Source organism: Bombina bombina, chromosome 3 (assembly GCF_027579735.1).
Source record: "Bombina bombina isolate aBomBom1 chromosome 3, aBomBom1.pri, whole genome shotgun sequence".
NCBI classification, from domain to species: Eukaryota; Metazoa; Chordata; class Amphibia; order Anura; family Bombinatoridae; genus Bombina; species Bombina bombina.
This window is the reverse complement of record NC_069501.1, coordinates 941,955,710-941,977,121: the sequence shown is the minus strand read 5'-3', so window position 1 is coordinate 941,977,121 and position 21,412 is coordinate 941,955,710. Positions and strand designations below refer to the sequence as shown.

Genomic DNA, 21,412 nt, shown 5'->3' with positions numbered 1-21,412 from the left:
TGTAGCCATAAAGGAATGGACATGGTCAGCAACAATACTTAGGTAGGCCAGGTGTTTAAACGATGCTCAATTGGTACTAAGGTGCCCATAGTGTACCAAGAAAATATCCTCCACACTATTACACCACCACCACCAACCTGAACCGTTGATACAAGGCAGGATGGATCCATGCTTTCATGTTGTATACTCCAAATTCTGACCCTACTATCTGAATGTCGCAGCTGAAATCTAGACTCATCAGACCAGGCAACGTTTTTCCAATCTTCTATTGTAGCCAATCTTCAAATTGTAGCCTCAGTTTCCTGTTCTTAGCTGACAGGAGTGGCACCTGGTGTGGTCTTCTGCTGCTGTAGCCCATCTGCTTCAAGGTTCGACGGTTGTGCATTCTGAGATGATATTTTGTATACCTTGGTTGTACCAAGGGGTTATTTGAGTTACTGTTGCCTTTCTATCATCTCGAACCAGTCTGCCCATTTTCCTTTGACCTCTGACATAACAGGGCATTGTCAACCACACAACTGCCTCTCAATGTATATTTTCTCCTTTTCAGACCATTCTATGTATACCCTAGAGATGGTTGTGTGAAAATCCCAGTCGATCAGCAGTTTTTTAACTACTCAGAGCAGCCATCTGGCACCAACAACCATGGAATGTGCAAAGTCACTTAAATCCCCTTTCCTTCTTAATATGAGGAGAGTCCACGGCTTCATTCCTTACTTGTGGGAATTCAGAACCTGGCCACCAGGAGGAGGCAAAGACACCCCAGCCAAAGGCTTAAATACCTCCCCCACTTCCCTCATATCCCAGTCATTCTTTGCCTTTCATCACAGGAGGTTGGCAGAGAAGTGTCAGAAGATACGGAGTAGTTCCTTATGAAGGGTATCTACCCTTAGGAATGGGACTAGAGTTTTAAGTAGTCTTGTCAGCCTCTCAGAGCATTGACGAACGTTAGGGTCTGGAGATGCAGAGAGTGTCTTTCTGCGAACCCATCCAGACTCGTATTTTAAACTCTTAAGCAATCAGTGTTGACGAGTTTCACTGCCTGCTTCCATCACTCAAGTCCATGTCAGGAGCGATGCTACAAGACTTTCAAACTTGAGAGGATGTGTTTCTGTTCCACAGCATAGATTCCGGTAAGATTGTTTCATTTTTTAAACACATGATAACGCAAAAAGACAGGGTTACAGTGTGGCTCCTTTTATCTGTATGCAATCAAGGGTTAATATCTCCAGAAGGGGATTATTGAACAGGGGGGGGGGGGTTATTCACATAAATGTTTTTATTATGTTTATGCTGTGACATGTGTGGCAGATGTGGAACGTACAGGTTTACTAGTTTTTGGGATAAGCTGCGCAGTCTATTAAGCTTGGCACCCTTTTTCATATAGCAGGGGCGGTCTTGCATGGCACGCCACGTGTCCGGGTGTGGTCACAATGATTTCCTGGTTCCTGACCGTGCGGTTTAAAGAGATGAAGCGGTTTCTCTGTGTGGCCTGGGTCATAGGAGGTGGTGAGTGCCACAGCCATTGGGGTATAAAGATGCCGTTTTATAAGCGCAAGCTATGAAGGATTCTGATGCGTTAGAGGGTACTCCCTCTTTACCTAGATCTAATAGCTGTCTATATTTAGAGGAGGCCACGGTATACCTGCCTGCTCAATTATGTTCCACCTGCCTTGATAAGGTAATCATGTCAAGGAAAGTCATTATGTTTAGTACTACTGAGCCGTCCACCTCTGAGGAGTCTCCGTCCCGTGAGGTGCGCACCCTACAGTCATCTCCTATTACACATGCAGCTTCCCGTGGCGCTCAAACAGCAGTGTCTGCGGACTTTAGTGCTTTAACTCACCCTGCTAAGCGCAAGCGAAAGGTCAAATATTGTTATCCTTCCCAGGGGTCATCTACTAGCTTATTGGATTTATCCAATACAAGATTATCCGATGATGAAGGTGCCTCTGATACTTCTGGGTCGGAATCTGCTGCCTCTAAGACTCCAGCTGCGGAGGAACCAGACTTTAGATTTAGGATTGAGCATTTACGCTTTCTGCTGAAGTAAGTTTTGGCTACGTTAGAGGTTCTAGAGCCAAAGTTGCTGGTGCGACTCCTTATTCGAGTTGATCGAGGTGGAGGGTCCCCTCAACGTGATCCAGGAAAGAATTAAGACCTTAAGGGTGGTTAATTATTTCTTCTATAAGGTAAGACAAGTCCACGGATTCATCCTTTACTTGTGGGATATTATCCTCCTGCTAACAGGAAGTGGCAAAGAACACCACAGCAGAGCTGTCTATATAGCTCCTCCCTTAGCTCCACCCCCCAGTCATTCTCTTTGCCTACTCTAAGTACTAGGAAGGGTAAAGTGAAAGAGGTGATAAAAATTCCTTGTGGGGCAATCTTAACTACATATATTGTGTCTGCTTGCAAAATTTAGAAAAATTTGGTGCATTTTAAAACAAACGCTGAGCCCTCTGACGCTTTATTAGCCATATCCGATGTACCCTCACAATGCTCTGAGTTGGGGGTGAGGGATTTGCTGGCTGAGGGAGAGATTTCTGATTCAGGAAATATGTTCCCTCAGACAGACTCGGATATGACAGCTTTTAAATTTAAACTAGAACACCTCCGCTTATTGCTCAGGGAGGTTTTATTGACTCTGGATGATTGTGACCCTATTGTAGTTCCAGAGAAATTGTGTAAAATGGACAGATTTCTAGAGGTTCCTGCCTACACTGATGTTTTTCCGGTCCCTAAGAGGATTTCGGACATTGTTACTAAGGAGTGGGATAGACCAGGTATTCCTTAGGGACTCGTGGCAGACGGTCCCTAAGGTGGAGGGAGCTATTTCTACCCTGGCTAAGCGTACAACCAACGTATACCTATTGAGGACAGTTGTGCTTTCAAAGATCCTATGGATAAAAAATTAGAGGGTCTCCTGAAGAAAATATTTGTTCATCAAGGTTTTCTTCTCCAGCCTATAGCGTGCATTGTTCCTGTAACTACTGCAGCGTCCTTTTGGTTCGAGGCTAGTTGAGACCCCATTAGATGATATTCTAGATAGCTAGCTTGAGAGCCCTAATTCTAATTCTTTCATTACAGATGCCGCTTTTCAACTGGCTAAACTAGCGGCGAAAAATTTAGGTTTTGCCATTTTAGCGCGTAGAGCGTTATGGCTTAAGTCCTGGTCTGCTGATGTGTCATCGATCAAAGCTAAGCTGTTAGCCATCCCTTTAAAGGGTAAGACCCTATTCGGGCCTGAACTGAAAGAGATCATTTCAGACATCACTGGTGGAAAAGGCCATGCCCTTCCTCAGGATAAGACAAGATGAGGACCAAACAAAATAATTTTCGTTGCTTTCGGAACTTCAAAGGTGGTTCCTCTTCCCCTGCCGCAAAGCAAGAGGGGAATTTTGCTCAATCCAAGTCAGTCTGGAGACCTAATCAGACTTGGAACAAGGGTAAACAGGCCAAGAAGCCTGCTGCTGCCACCAAGACAGCATGAAGGGGTAGCCCCCGGTCCGGGACTGGATCTAGTAGGGGACAGACTTTCTCTCTTTGCTCAGGCTTTCAAAGATTCTCCCCCAAGGGGGAGATTCCATCTTTCTCAATTGTCTGTACACCAGACAAAAAGAGAGGCGTTCTTACGCTGTGTAGAAGACCTATATACCATGGGAGTGATCTGTCCAGTTCCGAAAACAGAACAGGGGCAAGGGTTCTACTCCAATCTGTTTGTGGTTCCCAAAAAAGAGGGAGCCTTCAAACCAATTTTGGATCTCAAGATCCTAAACAAATTCCTCAGAGTCCCATCCTTCAAGATGGAGACCATTCGGACTATTTTGCCGATGATCCAGAAGGGTCTATATATGACCACCGTGGACTTAAAGGATGTGTATCTACACATCCCTATCCACAAAGATCATCACCAGTTCCTCAGGTTTGCCTTTCTGGGCAAGCATTTCCAGTTTGTGGCTCTTCCCTTCGTGTTGGCCACAGCTCCCAGAATTTTCACAAAGGTGCTAGGGTCCCTTCTGGCGGTTTTAAGGCCGCGTGGCATAGCTGTGGTGCCCTATCTGGACGATATCTTAATCCAGGCGTCGACTTACCAACTAGCCAAGTCTCACACGGACATCGTGTTGGCTTTTCTAAGATCTCGGGTGGAAGGTGAACGTAAAAAAGAGTTCACTTATCCCTCTCACAAGAGTTCCATTCCTGGGAACTCTGATAGATTCGGTGGACATGAAAATTTTTCTGACGGAGGTCAGGAAATCAAAGATTTTATCCATCTGCCGAGCTCTTCATTCCATTCCTCGGCCGTCAGTGGCTCAGTGTATGGAGGTAATCGGCTTAATGGTAGCGGCAATGGACATAGTTCTGTTTGCTCGCTTGCATCTCAGACAACTGCAACTATGCATGCTCAAACAGTGGAATGGGGATTATGCAGATTTATCTCCTCAGATAAATCTTGACCAAGAGACCAGAGACTCTCTTCTTTGGTGGTTGTCACAGGATCATCTGTCCAAGGGAATGTGTTTCCGCAGGCCAGCGTGGGTCATAGTGACGACGGACGCCAGCCTATTGGGCTGGGGTGCAGTCTGGAATTCCCTGAAAGCACAGGGTTTGTGGACTTAGGAGGAGGTTCTCCTCCCGAAAAATATTCTAGAACTGAGAGCGATATTCAACACGCTTCAGGCGTGGCCTCAGCTGGCGTCGGCCAGATTCAGAAGATTCCAGTCGGACAATATCACGACTGTAGCATATGTCAATCATCGGGGGGGGGGGGGGACAAAGAGTTCTCTAGTGATGATAGAGGTTACCAAAATAATTCGATGGGCAGAGACTCACTCTTGCCATCTATCAGCAATCTATATCCCAAGAGTGGAGAACTGGGAAGCGGATTTTCATCCGGGGGAGTGGGAACTCCATCCGGAGGTGTTTGCCCAATTGATTCAGCAATGGGGCACACCAGAATTGGATCTGATGGCGTCTCGTCAGAACACCAAACTTCCTTGTTACGGGTCCAGGTCAAGGGATCCTCAGGCAGTACTGATAGATGCTCTAGCAGTACCCTGGTCGTTCAACCTGGCTTATGTGTTTCCACAATTTCCTCTCCTTCCTCGTTTGATTGCCAGAATCAAACAGGAGAGAGCTTCAGTGATTTTGATAGCACCTGCCTGGCCACGCAGGACTTGGTATGCAGACCTGGTAGACATGTCATCTCTACCACCATGGACTCTGCCACTGAGACAGGACCTTCTGATTCAAGGTCCATTCCAGCATCCAAATCTAGTTTCTCTGCGGCTGACTGCTTGGAGATTGAACGCTTGACCTTATCCAAGCGGGGTTTCTCGGAGTCGATCATAGATACCTTGATTCAGGCTCAAAAGCCTGTCACTGCGAAAATGTATCATAAGATATGGTGTAAATATCTTTATTGGTGCGAATCCAAAGGCTACTCATGGAGTAAGATCAGGATTCCTTGGATTTTGTCCTTTCTCCAAAAAGGATTGGAGAAGGGGCTATCGGCTAGTTCCTTAAAGGGACAGATATCTGCTTTATCAATTCTACTGCACAAACGTCTGGCAGATGTTCCAGACATTCAGTCGTTCTGTCAGGCTTTAGTTAGAATCAAGCCTGTGCTTAAACCTGTTGCTCCGCCATGGAGTTTGAATTTAGTTCTTAAAGTTCTTCAAGGGGTTCCGTTTGAACCTATGCATTCCATAGATATTAAGCTTCTATCTTGGAAAGTTCTGTTTTTAGTAGCTATCTCTTCGGCTCGAAGAGTTTCTGAACTATCTGCATTGCAATGCGACTCGCCTTATCTTGTTTTCCATGCTGATAAGGTGGTTTTGCGTACCAAACCTGGATTCCTTCCTAAGGTTGTTACTAATAGGAATATTAGTTGGTGCTTTAACTCACCCTGCTAAGCGCAAGCGAAAGGTCAAATATTGTTATCCTTTCCAGGGGTCATCTACTAGCTTATTGGATTTATCCAATACAAGATTATCCGATGATGAAGGTGCCTCTGATACTTCTGGGTCGGAATCTGCTGCCTCTAAGACTCCAGCTGCGGAGGAACCAGACTTTAGATTTAGGATTGAGCATTTACGCTTTCTGCTGAAGTAAGTTTTGGCTACGTTAGAGGTTCTAGAGCCAAAGTTGCTGGTGCGACTCCTTATTCGAGTTGATCGAGGTGGAGGGTCCCCTCAACGTGATCCAGGAAAGAATTAAGACCTTAAGGGTGGTTAATTATTTCTTCTATAAGGTAAGACAAGTCCACGGATTCATCCTTTACTTGTGGGATATTATCCTCCTGCTAACAGGAAGTGGCAAAGAACACCACAGCAGAGCTGTCTATATAGCTCCTCCCTTAGCTCCACCCCCCAGTCATTCTCTTTGCCTACTCTAAGTACTAGGAAGGGTAAAGTGAAAGAGGTGATAAAAATTCCTTGTGGGGCAATCTTAACTACATATATTGTGTCTGCTTGCAAAATTTAGAAAAATTTGGTGCATTTTAAAACAAACGCTGAGCCCTCTGACGCTTTATTAGCCATATCCGATGTACCCTCACAATGCTCTGAGTTGGGGGTGAGGGATTTGCTGGCTGAGGGAGAGATTTCTGATTCAGGAAATATGTTCCCTCAGACAGACTCAGATATGACAGCTTTTAAATTTAAACTAGAACACCTCCGCTTATTGCTCAGGGAGGTTTTATTGACTCTGGATGATTGTGACCCTATTGTAGTTCCAGAGAAATTGTGTAAAATGGACAGATTTCTAGAGGTTCCTGCCTATACTGATGTTTTTCCGGTCCCTAAGAGGATTTCGGACATTGTTACTAAGGAGTGGGATAGACCAGGTATTCCTTAGGGACTCGTGGCAGATGGTCCCTAAGGTGGAGGGAGCTATTTCTACCCTGGCTAAGCGTACAACCAACGTATACCTATTGAGGACAGTTGTGCTTTCAAAGATCCTATGGATAAAAAATTAGAGGGTCTCCTGAAGAAAATATTTGTTCATCAAGGTTTTCTTCTCCAGCCTATAGCGTGCATTGTTCCTGTAACTACTGCAGCGTCCTTTTGGTTCGAGGCTCGTTGAGACCCCATTAGATGATATTTTAGATAGCTAGCTTGAGAGCCCTAATTCTAATTCTTTCATTACAGATGCCGCTTTTCAACTGGCTAAACTAGCGGCGAAAAATTTAGGTTTTGCCATTTTAGCGCGTAGAGCGTTATGGCTTAAGTCCTGGTCTGCTGATGTGTCATCGATCAAAGCTAAGCTGTTAGCCATCCCTTTAAAGGGTAAGACCCTATTCGGGCCTGAACTGAAAGAGATCATTTCAGACATCACTGGTGGAAAAGGCCATGCCCTTCCTCAGGATAAGACAAGATGAGGACCAAACAAAATAATTTTCGTTGCTTTCGGAACTTCAAAGGTGGTTCCTCTTCCCCTGCCGCAAAGCAAGAGGGGAATTTTGCTCAATCCAAGTCAGTCTGGAGACCTAATCAGACTTGGAACAAGGGTAAACAGGCCAAGAAGCCTGCTGCTGCCACCAAGACAGCATGAAGGGGTAGCCCCCGGTCCGGGACTGGATCTAGTAGGGGGCAGACTTTCTCTCTTTGCTCAGGCTTGGGCAAGAGACATTCAGGACTCCTGGGCTTTAGAAATCGTAACCCAGGGGTATCTTCTAGATTTCAAAGATTCTCCCCCAAGGGGGAGATTCCATCTTTCTCAATTGTCTGTACACCAGACAAAAAGAGAGGCGTTCTTACGCTGTGTAGAAGACCTATATACCATGGGAGTGATCTGCCCAGTTCCGAAAACAGAACAGGGGCAAGGGTTCTACTCCAATCTGTTTGTGGTTCCCAAAAAAGAGGGAACCTTCAAACCAATTTTGGATCTCAAGATCCTAAACAAATTCCTCAGAGTCCCATCCTTCAAGATGGAGACCATTCGGACTATTTTGCTGATGATCCAGAAGGGTCTATATATGACCACCGTGGACTTAAAGGATGTGTATCTACACATCCCTATCCACAAAGATCATCACCAGTTCCTCAGGTTTGCCTTTCTGGACAAGCATTTCCAGTTTGTGGCTCTTCCCTTCGTGTTGGCCACAGCTCCCAGAATTTTCACAAAGGTGCTAGGGTCCCTTCTGGCGGTTTTAAGGCCGCGTGGCATAGCTGTGGTGCCCTATCTGGACGATATCTTAATCCAGGCGTCGACTTACCAACTAGCCAAGTCTCACACGGACATCGTGTTGGCTTTTCTAAGATCTCGGGTGGAAGGTGAACGTAAAAAAGAGTTCACTTATCCCTCTCACAAGAGTTCCATTCCTGGGAACTCTGATAGATTCGGTGGACATGAAAATTTTTCTGACGGAGGTCAGGAAATCAAAGATTTTATCCATCTGCCGAGCTCTTCATTCCATTCCTCGGCCGTCAGTGGCTCAGTGTATGGAGGTAATCGGCTTAATGGTAGCGGCAATGGACATAGTTCTGTTTGCTCGCTTGCATCTCAGACAACTGCAACTATGCATGCTCAAACAGTGGAATGGGGTTTATGCAGATTTATCTCCTCAGATAAATCTTGACCAAGAGACCAGAGACTCTCTTCTTTGGTGGTTGTCACAGGATCATCTGTCCAAGGGAATGTGTTTCCGCAGGCCAGCGTGGGTCATAGTGACGACGGACGCCAGCCTATTGGGCTGGGGTGCAGTCTGGAATTCCCTGAAAGCACAGGGTTTGTGGACTTAGGAGGAGGTTCTCCTCCCGAAAAATATTCTAGAACTGAGAGCGATATTCAACACGCTTCAGGCGTGGCCTCAGCTGGCGTCGGCCAGATTCAGAAGATTCCAGTCGGACAATATCACGACTGTAGCATATGTCAATCATCGGGGGGGGGGGGACAAAGAGTTCTCTAGTGATGATAGAGGTTACCAAAATAATTCGATGGGCAGAGACTCACTCTTGCCATCTATCAGCAATCTATATCCCAAGAGTGGAGAACTGGGAAGCGGATTTTCATCCGGGGGAGTGGGAACTCCATCCGGAGGTGTTTGCCCAATTGATTCAGCAATGGGGCACACCAGAATTGGATCTGATGGCGTCTCGTCAGAACACCAAACTTCCTTGTTACGGGTCCAGGTCAAGGGATCCTCAGGCAGTACTGATAGATGCTCTAGCAGTACCCTGGTCGTTCAACCTGGCTTATGTGTTTCCACAATTTCCTCTCCTTCCTCGTTTGATTGCCAGAATCAAACAGGAGAGAGCTTCAGTGATTTTGATAGCACCTGCCTGGCCACGCAGGACTTGGTATGCAGACCTGGTAGACATGTCATCTCTACCACCATGGACTCTGCCACTGAGACAGGACCTTCTGATTCAAGGTCCATTCCAGCATCCAAATCTAGTTTCTCTGCGGCTGACTGCTTGGAGATTGAACGCTTGACCTTATCCAAGCGGGGTTTCTCGGAGTCGATCATAGATACCTTGATTCAGGCTCAAAAGCCTGTCACTGCGAAAATGTATCATAAGATATGGTGTAAATATCTTTATTGGTGCTAATCCAAAGGCTACTCTTGGAGTAAGATCAGGATTCCTTGGATTTTGTCCTTTCTCCAAAAAGGATTGGAGAAGGGGCTATCGGCTAGTTCCTTAAAGGGACAGATATCTGCTTTATCAATTCTACTGCACAAACGTCTGGCAGATGTTCCAGACATTCAGTCGTTCTGTCAGGCTTTAGTTAGAATCAAGCCTGTGCTTAAACCTGTTGCTCCGCCATGGAGTTTGAATTTAGTTCTTAAAGTTCTTCAAGGGGTTCCGTTTGAACCTATGCATTCCATAGATATTAAGCTTCTATCTTGCAAAGTTCTGTTTTTAGTAGCTATCTCTTAGGCTCGAAGAGTTTCTGAACTATCTGCATTGCAATGCGACTCGCCTTATCTTGTTTTCCATGCTGATAAGGTGGTTTTGCGTACCAAACCTGGATTCCTTCCTAAGGTTGTTACTAATAGGAATATCAATCAGGAAATTGTTGTTCCTTCTCTGTGTCCTAATCCTTCCTCTAAGAAGGAGCGTCTGTTGCATAACTTGGACGTGGTTCGTGCTTTGAAGTTTTACTTGCAAGCAACTAAGGATTTCCGTCAAACATCTTCTTTGTTTGTTGTCTATTCTGGAAAACGTAGAGGTCAAAAAGCTACGGCTACCTCTCTTTTTGGCTGAAAAGGATTATCCGTTTGGCATACGAGACTGCTGGACAGCAGCCTCCTGAAAGGATTACAGCTCACTCTACTAGAGCGGTGGCTTCCACATGGGCTTTTAAAAATGATGCTTCTGTTGAACAGATTTGTAAGGCTGCGACTTGGTGTTCGCTTCATACCTTTTCAAAATTTTACAAATTTGATACTTTTGCTTCTTCTGAGGCTATTTTTGGGAGAATAGTTCTTCAAGCAGTGGTGCCTTCTGTTTAACCATCTGTCTTGTCCCTCCCGTTCATCGGTGTCCTGTAGCTTTGGTATTGTATCCCACAAGTAAAGGATGAATCCGTGGACTCGTCGTACCTTATAGAAGAAAAGTAAATTTATGCTTACCTGATAAATTAATTTCTTCTATGGTACGACGAGTCCACGGCCCACCCTGTCATTTTAAGACAGATTATAATTTTTGATTTTAAACTTCAGTCCACTCTGCACCTTTTAGTTTCTCCTTTTTCTTCCTGTACCTTCGGTCGAATGACTGGGGGGTGGAGCTAAGGGAGGGGCTATATAGACAGCTCTGCTGTGTTGCTCTTTGCCACTTCCTGTTAGCAGGAGGATAATCTCCCACAAGTAAAGGATGAATCCGTGGACTCATCGTACCATAGAAGAAATTAATTTATCAGGTAAGCATAAATTTACTTTTTGTGAGCAGTTAGACTCTCCACTTAGGGAAGGGGTCCCTGAATCCAGAAGTATTTCTGAAAATAACTTGCAGATGGTGTGTTCCATACATAGGTCTGATGGCTTCCTGCTTCAATGCCAAGCTCCCGAAGTATGGATCAATGTCTAGGGATCCTCAGGTGGAGCTAGTAGACGCTCTAGCAGTCCCGTTAAACTTCAACCTAGTTTATCTGTTTTCGCCTATTGTCTTCTGCCCTGAGTGTTTGCCTAGATCAAGCAGGAGAGAATACAAACTATTTTGATAGCCCCTGCATGGCCACGCAGGACTTGGTACGCAGACCTAGTGAACATGTCTATACAAAAAAACCTATTAGCGAATAGGTATGGAAAAAAAATGCTGTAAACACAAAGAATCACAGTGTGTATTAAATATAACTTTTATTTTATTACTGTTTAAAAGACAGCTTACTATACTCTGGAAAGATGCTGCCAATAAATACTTAAAATCACTTCTCTGTCTGACAAATAATTACATTTGAAATGTTAGTTCAAAATTGTGTCAAGGTTATAAGCTGGGAGTAATTGATTTTTAACAAACTTACAGGGTAATTATATGTGAACATGTCGTCTGCTCATTCTTGGCGGCTAAATCTTTGTCAGGATCTACTGACTCAAGGACCGTTCCTTTATCAAAAGCTAGATACTCTGAGGCTGACTGCTTGGAGATTGAACGGTGGATTTTGACTCGAGAGTTTCTCTGACAGTGTGATTGATACTCTTATCCAGGCTCACAAGCCTGTTATAAGACTCATCTACTACAAGGTCTAGAGGACTTACCTACACTGGTGCGACCACAAATTCTTCATTTTTTCCAGGAAGTTCTGGAGAAAGGCCTGTCGGCTAGTTCTATCATGGGTCAGATCTTTGCCTTTTCTGTTCGGTTTCACAAAAAACTGGCTAGTCTGCCAGATGTTCAAGAGTTTGTTCAGGCTCTGTTCTGAATTAGACCTTTTTTCAAACAAGTTGCTCCCTCGTTTTACCAATGCTTAGTTCTTACGGTTCTTCAGAGATCTCAGTTTGAGCCTCTGGATTCTGTTAATATTAAATTACTCACTTGGAAAGCAGTCTACCCTTTGGCTGTTTCCTCTTCTCGCAAGAGTCGTCCATATCTAGTGATCCATCAGGATAAGACTGTGTTGAGGACTCAACCAGGCTTTCTACCTAAGGTGGTGAATACTTGTAACATCAACCAGGAGAATGTGGTTCCTTCACTTTGTCCTAATCAGTCATCCTCTACCCTCACGCTACTAAGGAGTGTTATCAATCTTCTTCCTTATTCATCCTGTATACTGACAAACGCAAAGGGCAAAAGGCCTCAGCTGTTACTATTTCCTTATGGTTGAGATGTCTGATCAGTATCGCCTATAGGGGCGTGGGTCAGGAGCCCCCTTCGAGAATCACGGCACATTCTACCTGTGCGGTGTCTACTACTTGGGCCTTTAAGAATGAGGCCTCAGTTGAGCAGATATGCAAGCTGCAACGTGGTCTTCATTACACATTTTCACAATGTTCTATAAATTTGATGTTTTTTGCTTCTGCAGAGGCATCCTTTGGAACAAGGGTTTCACAAGCGTTGGACGTCTAGTTCTTAGGACATTTGTGACATTTGTGAACTCCACAGCTTGGGTATTGGTTTCCCATAAGTTATACATGTTCTCTTGGACTCTCACTGCCAATAGAAGGAAAATAAAATGTTATGCTTACCTGATAAATTATTTTCCTTATTGACGCTGAGTCCTTGACCCCGCCCAAATGCTATTGTGTAGTGGCGGCAGTTGTTTTTTGCACCCCTGTACCCCTTGTATCTCTTCATTTTTTTTCCATTTATCCTCTACTGAACTATTGGAGGGTAGGGGAAGTAGGAGGGATATTTGAGAAAGGGGACAATTTTAGTCTAAGAATACCTATAGCTGCTAAATCCACTGAAAACACTATACTCCTCAAAAAGTAGATAAATATAATACAATAAAATAATGTAGCGCTAAAGAGGTTGAGAGATTGTGAATAAAAGAATAGGAAATGCCAAATGTATTAAAAAAATTTTTTATATAGGTAAAATATATTATTACAGATAAAGATAATAAACAAAATAAAGTGTTTGACACCGGTGTCACTAAAATAGCTATTGGTTAAAAAAACATTTACAATTTATGCAAGAGAATACGTTAAAACACAAATGTGGCTATAATGGTAGTTCAAAAAGCAGTATTTGTGTCAAAGTCACAACTTTAAAGTGGATGAATTGTAAATCCTGTTCGTCTGTGTTGTTTATAAAGGATTGTTTTTTTACCTTTTATCCAGAGTGATGATTGTAACATGTACCTGAGCTCCACAAAGGTTATACCAGATATACACTCACTGGTGTTATGGCCCATTCCGCTCTTTGTGTGTAGAGAAGATTTATCCTTCATGAGTAATGTACTTTTTCCTTGTCATAATTATAATTGTTTGGTTTACAATATAACAGCAACAACTTGTTAAGTGTTTCACTGCAATGGATGGTTTGCTCAAGAGACTTTGCCAATCTGTCCTCAACGCCTGTGGTCACGTGTTTACCAAATACCTCTTAGGAATCTCTTCGTTCTCCTGGGATGCGGCTTATAACTATTAGATGTTGTAAATACTGCAATATCCACAAAAGATCTGTACAATCCATAGCTTTTGATAGTGTGTGCAAACATTCAGTTCTGGTCGGATGCAATCAGGTGATCTACGCGTTTTAGCTGATGCCTTTCTCAAGTGGGAGGGATATTTGTAGTCTTGTTTGGGTATCTTTGCCTCCTCCTAGTGGTCAGGAATAGTATTTCCCACAGGTTATGAATGTTCTTGTGGACTCTCACTGCGAAGAAGGAAATTAATCATGTAAGCATACATTTTATTTTTATTGGAGACTGGGATAAACAGTACATCAGTGAGGTTATTTTATTAGGAATCTGGAATTAGCTTAATTTTTACATCAGTGAGGTTATTCATATCTGAGGGTGGATAACACCTTATCAGCGACACGGATAATTTGTGCTGAGGAAGCTGGCTTATCATCGCGGTGCACGCCGCTATAGTGTTATAACCCGGCGGGGTAATACTCATGTTTTTTTGTTAGGGTGCTCTGGTGGTTTATTTGCTCTCTGGTGTTAGGTGCCATTTGACAGTCTTCTGGCCGGAGGGGCGTGCAATAAGGCAGAGGATGGCCGTGTCATGTCATGAGCCGTTTTTTCACGCCATTCTGCTCTGTGATCTCAGCGGACCCTGTGCACTGACTTATCCGGAGCTGCAATGCCAGATAAGCGTTTCATGGGAGGTGGTAAGACACATCAGGCGAAGCATTCTCTTCGGGAATTTTTTTTCAATTTGGTATAGTGTACTATAATAGAGGTGTGTTTATTGACCCAATATATTTGTAAACTCAATTGTCATGGAATATTTATTGACTCACTGCCGTTAGAAATAAAAAACCTAATTTATGCTTACCTGATGATGATAAATTCTTTTTTTTTTCTTGGCATTGACAGTCCATGAACCTGCCCTGAAATTATGTAGTAGCGGTAGTCTTATGGCACCTCTGTACCCCTTTTATCTCTCTACTTTTCCTTATCCTCGTCTTGAACTACTTAGAGGCTAGGGGAAGTAGGAGTGATATTCAATACTTTGCTTGGGGTGTCTTTGCTGCCTCCTGGTGGCTAGGTAAAGTATTTCCCATATGTAATGAATGAATTTGTGGATGGTCCACAGTCCTCCATAACATATGGGATATATTTCCTGCCACTTGGAGGAGGTCAAGAACCCATACAAGAGCTTTTAAACCCTCCGATCTCCCTCTTAGTTTTGTTTTAATGACACCTCTATAGACCCTGCTTTGCCTTCCTTTTTTTTTTCCTATTTTCTACTCGGCTTACGTAAAACTGAGAGGTGGGAGGGTTTTAAAGCTTTTGATCTCCTCCTAGTGGCGGGAAATATATACACACACACACACACACACACACATATATATACATACAGTATCTCACAAAAATGAGTACACCCCTCACATTTTTATAAATATTTTATTATATCTTTTCATATTACAACATTGAAGAAATGACACATTGCTACAATGTAAAGTAGTGAGTATACAGCCTGTATAACAGTGTAAATTTGCTGTCCCCTCAAAATAACTCAACACACAGCCATTAATATCTAAACCGTTGGCAACAAAAGTGAGTACACCCCTTAGTGGAAATGTCCAAATTGGGCCCAAAGTGTCAATATTTTGTGTGGCCACCATTATTTTCCAGCATTGCCTTAATCCTCTTGGGCATGGAGTTCACCAGAGCTTCACAGGTTGACACTGGAGTCCCCTTCCACTCCTCAATGATGACATCACGGAGCTGGTGGATGTTAGAGACCTTGCGCTCCCCCACCTTCCGTTTGAGGATGCCCCACAGATGCTCAATAGGGTTTAGGTTTGGAGACATGCTTGGCCAGTACATCACCTTTACCCTCAGCTTCTTTAGCAATGCAGTGGTCGTCTTGGAGGTGTGTTTGGGGTCGTTATCATGTTAGAATACTGCCCTGCGGCCCAGTTTCTGAAGGGAGGGGATCATGCTCTGCTTCAGTATGTCACAGTACATGTTGGCATTCATGGTTCCCTCAATGAACTGTAGCACCCCAGTGCTGGCAGCACTCATGCAGGCCCAGACCATGACACTCCCACCACCATGCTTGACTGTAGGCAAGATGCACTTGTCTTTGTACTACTCCCCTGGTTGCCGCCACACACGCTTGACACCATCTGACCACCATCTTGGTCTCCTCTGACCACAGGACATGGTTCCAGTAATCCATGTCCTTATTTTGCTTGTCTTCAGCAAACTGTTTGTGGGCTTTCTTGTGCATCATCTTTAGGAGAGGCTTCTTTCTGGGACGACAGCCATGCAGACCATGCAGCGTATAGTCTGAGCACTGACAGGCTGACCCCCCACCCCTTAAACCTCTGCAGTAATGCTGGCAGCACTCATACGTCTTTTTCCCCAAAGACAACCTCTGGATATGACGCTGAGCACGTGTACTCAACTTCTTTGGTCGACCATGGCAAGGCCTGTTCTGAGTGGAACCTGTTCTGTGAAACCGCTGTATGGTCTTGCCCACCGTACTGCATCTCAGTTTCAGGGTCTTGGCAATCTTCTTATAGCCTAGGCCATCTTTATGTAGAGCAACAATTCTTTTTTTCAGATCCTCAGAGTTCTTTGCGATGAGGTGCCATGTTGAACTTCCAGTGATCAGTGTGAGAGCGATAACACCACATTTAACACACCTGCTCCCCATTCACACCCCCATTCACAGACCTTGTAACACTAACGAGTCACATGACACTGGGGAGGGAAAATGGCTAATTGGGCCCAATTTGGACATTTCCACTTAGGGGTGTACTCACTTTTGTTGCCAACGGTGTAGACATTAATGGCTGTGGGCTGAGTTATTTTGAGGGGACAGCAAATTTACCCTGTTATACAGGCTTTACACTCACTACTTTACATCCCCTAGTGGATGGATATACTGTTAAAACTTTAATACTATAGGGTTATTGCTTAAACTTATTGAATTCCCCATAAATCAATTAGTGAAAATGAAACAGCATTGCAATATATATTTAATTATTTTGTTTTCTTTTGCTGTACAACCTGTGGCTAAATCCACTCTCCTTATAGAGTCTGGAAGTCAAATGATGTAGCTGAAGTACTAGACAGAATGCTGCAAAATGGCCTGAACCTTCTGTATCCACAGTGGTTGCTTAGATCAGTGCACAATACTCATTAACAGCTAGTCCTTATTGGTCGGAATCAATGGAGAGAAGACATGCAGCAATTTTCAGTATTTTGCAGCATATTTAGGTTACAGAATTTGATTTCCAGCCGCTCTCTGGAGTGTGTTACAAGCACAATTTGTACAGAAAAAAACAGGGAAAATGATGTATGAATATTGCAAGGTTTTACTTTCATAAATTTATGGTGAATAAACTTTTGATTTTAATATCCATTTAATCTATTGTCAGAAAAAGAGAACTGCAACATATTGCATAACAGGCCTCTTTGGCGGTGAAAGGATGTTTATTTTCAAACCTATTTCTGCAAATGTGTGTTCAGTGTTCCTCTTGTCAGACATTTCTAAATATATTTAACTCTTTCATCTTAAGAAATTTGCACCCTTTGGGAGTGGGAGAGTTAAATGTGCACCTGCTTAAGCACCTGCCTATGTTCACGTTCCATTGCAGATGTAGTTTGCAGTGAAAGCAAGGCTTCCTAGTATAATTCAGGAATGTGTTTGAATTCTCAATGCTTTTGGTTTAATGCAGATGCTGTTTTGGATGCGAAGAGGTCCCTCGAGCTCCAGCCTAACAATGCTAACGCTTTCCTCAGGAAGGGGTACGTGTCAGTACTAGTTTCCAATTACATTTATTACCGTCTGAAAACCTCTGGCCATGCAGCGTTAAATTGGATATTCATCAGTGCTGCTCTAATATGGATGAAGTTGTCCTATGAAAAGACAAGGAATACCAATGAGCTAATGAGAAACCCTGACAGTTGTTTATTCACTGTATTACCTTTTATAGCATAATTTGAAAATTGTGTAATTACATTGTTTTGTCCCTTTTTGGTAGGAAGATCTTAATTGTAATGCACGAACATAGCTAGATTTTGCTCATCATTATTGTATTCATAAATTCACTTAAAATTGCCCTCCCCTTTACATTCATTCTTTTGTGTTAAGTTTATTACAGACATAAAACATATGAGAGAATCTTACTTTCAGATTTTTAATAAATGTATTTGAACTGTTTATTTCCCCTTCCATAAATCAGACCCTTTTTTTATGATTTTTGTCAGTCTTTGAATGGATTAGTTTGTTCCCATAGCAACAGCAGTTTGAAAGTTTTCCACCCCGTTGAGATTTTTCTCTTGCATGATGTCACTGTATGTTGAGCACTACACGCTTTCTTCCTCAAAGTGCCCTTCTTGTCTCCAGCTTATTCTTCTGGTAAGTTGGAAAGTGTGAGATTGAAGAGTTTTAAAACACTGTTCTTAGATAATAGCTCCAGGCAAAACTAAGACTTTACATTATGAAGAAGTACGTGCTTCTTAACGATCAGTGACAGCCGATACCTTTTGGATTTAGATTTTACCTTAGAAAGTAGGACAGTTATTTCACCAATATTAAAAAGGGAAAACCTTTCCCTAAGTTGCTTTATTTTTTCTCCTCTCCGTTTTAGGACACGGCACTCCTCTTTTGCTATTTAAAGACAAGAATGCACACATTTGTAGCATAAATACGCTGTTGATAGCCCTTGCATAAATACGATAATTTCTTATTCAAATTAAAATATATTATTGATCTAGATATATCAGGTGCTTAGTACATTACATATTTGATTCTTACACAAACAAGACAATACTAATGAATAAACAAATAATTTTGGTATAGTGTGCTGATTCAGAATAAGAGGGATAAGAAAAACCTTTTCTTTCATGTAACTAGCAAGAGTCCATGAGCTAGTGACGTATGGGATATACATTCCTACCAGGAGGGGCAAAGTTTCCCAAACCTCAAAATGCCTATAAATACACCCCTCACCACACCGACAATTCAGTTTTACAAACTTTGCCTCCTATGGAGGTGGTGAAGTAAGTTTGTGCTAGATTCTACGTTGATATGCGCTCCGCAGCAAGTTGGAGCCCGGTTTTCCTCTCAGCGTGCAGTGAATGTCAGAGGGATGTGAGGAGAGTATTACCTATTTGAATGCAGTGATATCCTTCTACGGGGTCTATTTCATAGGTTCTCTGTTATCGGTCGTAGAGATTCATCTCTTACCTCCCTTTTCAGATCGACGATATACTCTTATTTATATACCATTACCTCTGCTGATTTTCGTTTCAGTACTGGTTTGGCTTTCTACAAACATGTAGATGAGTGTCCTGGGGTAAGTAAATCTTATTTTCTGTGACACTCTAAGCTATGGTTGGGCACTTTATTTATAAAGTTCTAAATATATGCATTCAAACATTTATTTGCCTTGACTCAGGATGTTCAACATTCCTTATTTTCAGACAGTCAGTTTCATATTTGGGATAATGCATTGAATCAATCTTTTTTTCTTACCTTAAAATTTGACTCTTTTTTTTCCCTGTGGGCTGAAAATGCTTCATTTTATTGCGTCATTCTTGGCGCGGACTTTTTTGGCGCAAAAAAAAAAATCTTTTCTGTTTCCGGCGTCATACGTGTCGCCGGAAGTTGCGTCATTTTTGACGTCCTTTTGTGCCAAAAATGTCGGCGTTCCGGATGTGGCGTCATTTTTGGCGCCAAAAAGCATTTAGGCGCCAAATAATGTGGGCGTCTTATTTGGCGCTAAAAAATATGGGCGTCGCTTTTGTCTCCACATTATTTCAGTCTCATTTTTTCTTTGCTTCTGGTTACTAGAAGCTTGTTTATTGGCATTTTTTCCCATTCCTGAAACTGTCATTTAAGGAATTTGATCAATTTTGCTTTTTATGTTGTTTTTTCTCTTACATATTGCAAGATGTCTCACGTTGCATCTGAGTCAGAAGATACTTCAGGAAAATCGCTGTCTAGTGCTGGAACTACCAAAGCTAAGTGTATCTGCTGTAAACTTTTGGTAGCTATTCCTCCGGCTGTTGTTTGTATTAATTGTCATGACAAACTTGTTAAAGCAGATAATATTTCCTTTAGTAATGTACCATTGCCTGTTGCAGTTCCTTCAACATCTAAGGTGCAGAATGTTCCTGATAACATAAGAGATTTTGTTTCTGAATCCATCAAGAAGGCTATGTCTGTTATTTCTCCTTCTAGTAAACATAAAAAATCTTTTAAAACTTCTCTCTCTACAGATGAATTTTTAAATGAACATCATCATTCTGATTCTGATGACTCTTCTGGTTCAGAGGATTCTGTCTCAGAGATTGATGCTAATAAATCTTCATATTTATTTAAAATGGAATTTATTCGTTCTTTACTTAAAGAAGTACTAATTGCTTTAGAAATAGAGGATTCTGGTCCTCTTGATACTAATTCTAAACGTTTAGATAACATAATTTATGTAAGAACTTACCTGATAAATTCATTTCTTTCATATTAGCAAGAGTCCATGAGCTAGTGACGTATGGGATATACATTCCTACCAGGAGGGGCAAAGTTTCCCAAACCTCAAAATGCCTATAAATACACCCCTCACCACACCCACAATTCAGTTTAACGAATAGCCAAGAAGTGGGGTGATAAGAAAGTGCGAAAGCATATAAAATAAGGAATTGGAATAATTGTGCTTTATACAAAATCATAACCACCACAAAAAAGGGCGGGCCTCATGGACTCTTGCTAATATGAAAGAAATGAATTTATCAGGTAAGTTCTTACATAAATTATGTTTTCTTTCATGTAATTAGCAAGAGTCCATGAGCTAGTGACGTATGGGATAATGACTACCCAAGATGTGGATCTTTCCACACAAGAGTCACTAGAGAGGGAGGGATAAAATAAAGACAGCCAATTCCTGCTGAAAATAATCCACACCCAAAATAAAGTTTAACGAAAAACATAAGCAGAAGATTCAAACTGAAACCGCTGCCTGAAGTACTTTTCTACCAAAAACTGCTTCAGAAGAAGAAAATACATCAAAATGGTAGAATTTAGTAAAAGTATGCAAAGAGGACCAAGTTGCTGCTTTGCAGATCTGGTCAACCGAAGCTTCATTCCTAAACGCCCAGGAAGTAGGAACTGACCTAGTAGAATGAGCTGTAATTCTCTGAGGCGGAGTTTTACCCGACTCAACATAGGCAAGATGAATTAAAGATTTCAACCAAGATGCCAAAGAAATGGCAGAAGCTTTCTGGCCTTTTCTAGAACCGGAAAAGATAACAAATAGACTAGAAGTCTTACGAAAAGATTTCGTAGCTTCAACATAATATTTCAAAGCTCTAACAACATCCAAAGAATGCAACGATTTCTCCTTAGAATTCTTAGGATTAGGACATAATGAAGGAACCACAATTTCTCTACTAATGTGTTGGAATTCACAACTTTAGGTAAAATTCAAAGAAGTTCGCAACACCGCCCTTATCCTGATGAAAAATCAGAAAAGGAGACTCACAAGAAAGAGCATATAATTCAGAAACTCGTCTGGCAGAAGAGATGGCCAAATGGAACAAAACTTTCCAAGAAAGTAATTTAATGTCCAATGAATGCATAGTTCAAACGGGGTAGGAGCTGTGAAGAAGCTTCCCAGAACCAAATTCAAACTCCAAGGAGGAGAAATTGACTTAATGACAGGTTTATACGAACCAAAGCAGGTGGGTTGTACAAAACAATGATATCAGGAAGAATAGCAATCTTTCTGTGAAAAAGAACAGAAGAGAAGATTTGTCCTTTCAAAGAACTTGCGGACAAACCCTATCTAAACCATCCTGAAGGAACTGTAAAATTCTCGTATTCTAAAAGAAT

The 21,412-nt window shown here is 42.4% G+C and overlaps 1 protein-coding gene across 2 annotated transcripts in view; it reads left to right on the top strand.

Annotated features, from left to right (window-relative positions):
* The window catches only part of SUGT1 (SGT1 homolog, MIS12 kinetochore complex assembly cochaperone), a 696,093-nt gene that overhangs the window by 97,157 nt on the left and 577,524 nt on the right, over window positions 1-21,412 (top strand). For both annotated transcript variants that reach the window (XM_053707955.1, XM_053707954.1), the window contains exon 5: window positions 17,256-17,325. In XM_053707955.1, coding sequence (XP_053563930.1) covers window positions 17,256-17,325 — 70 coding nt within the window. The remainder of the gene's footprint in view (window positions 1-17,255; window positions 17,326-21,412) is intronic.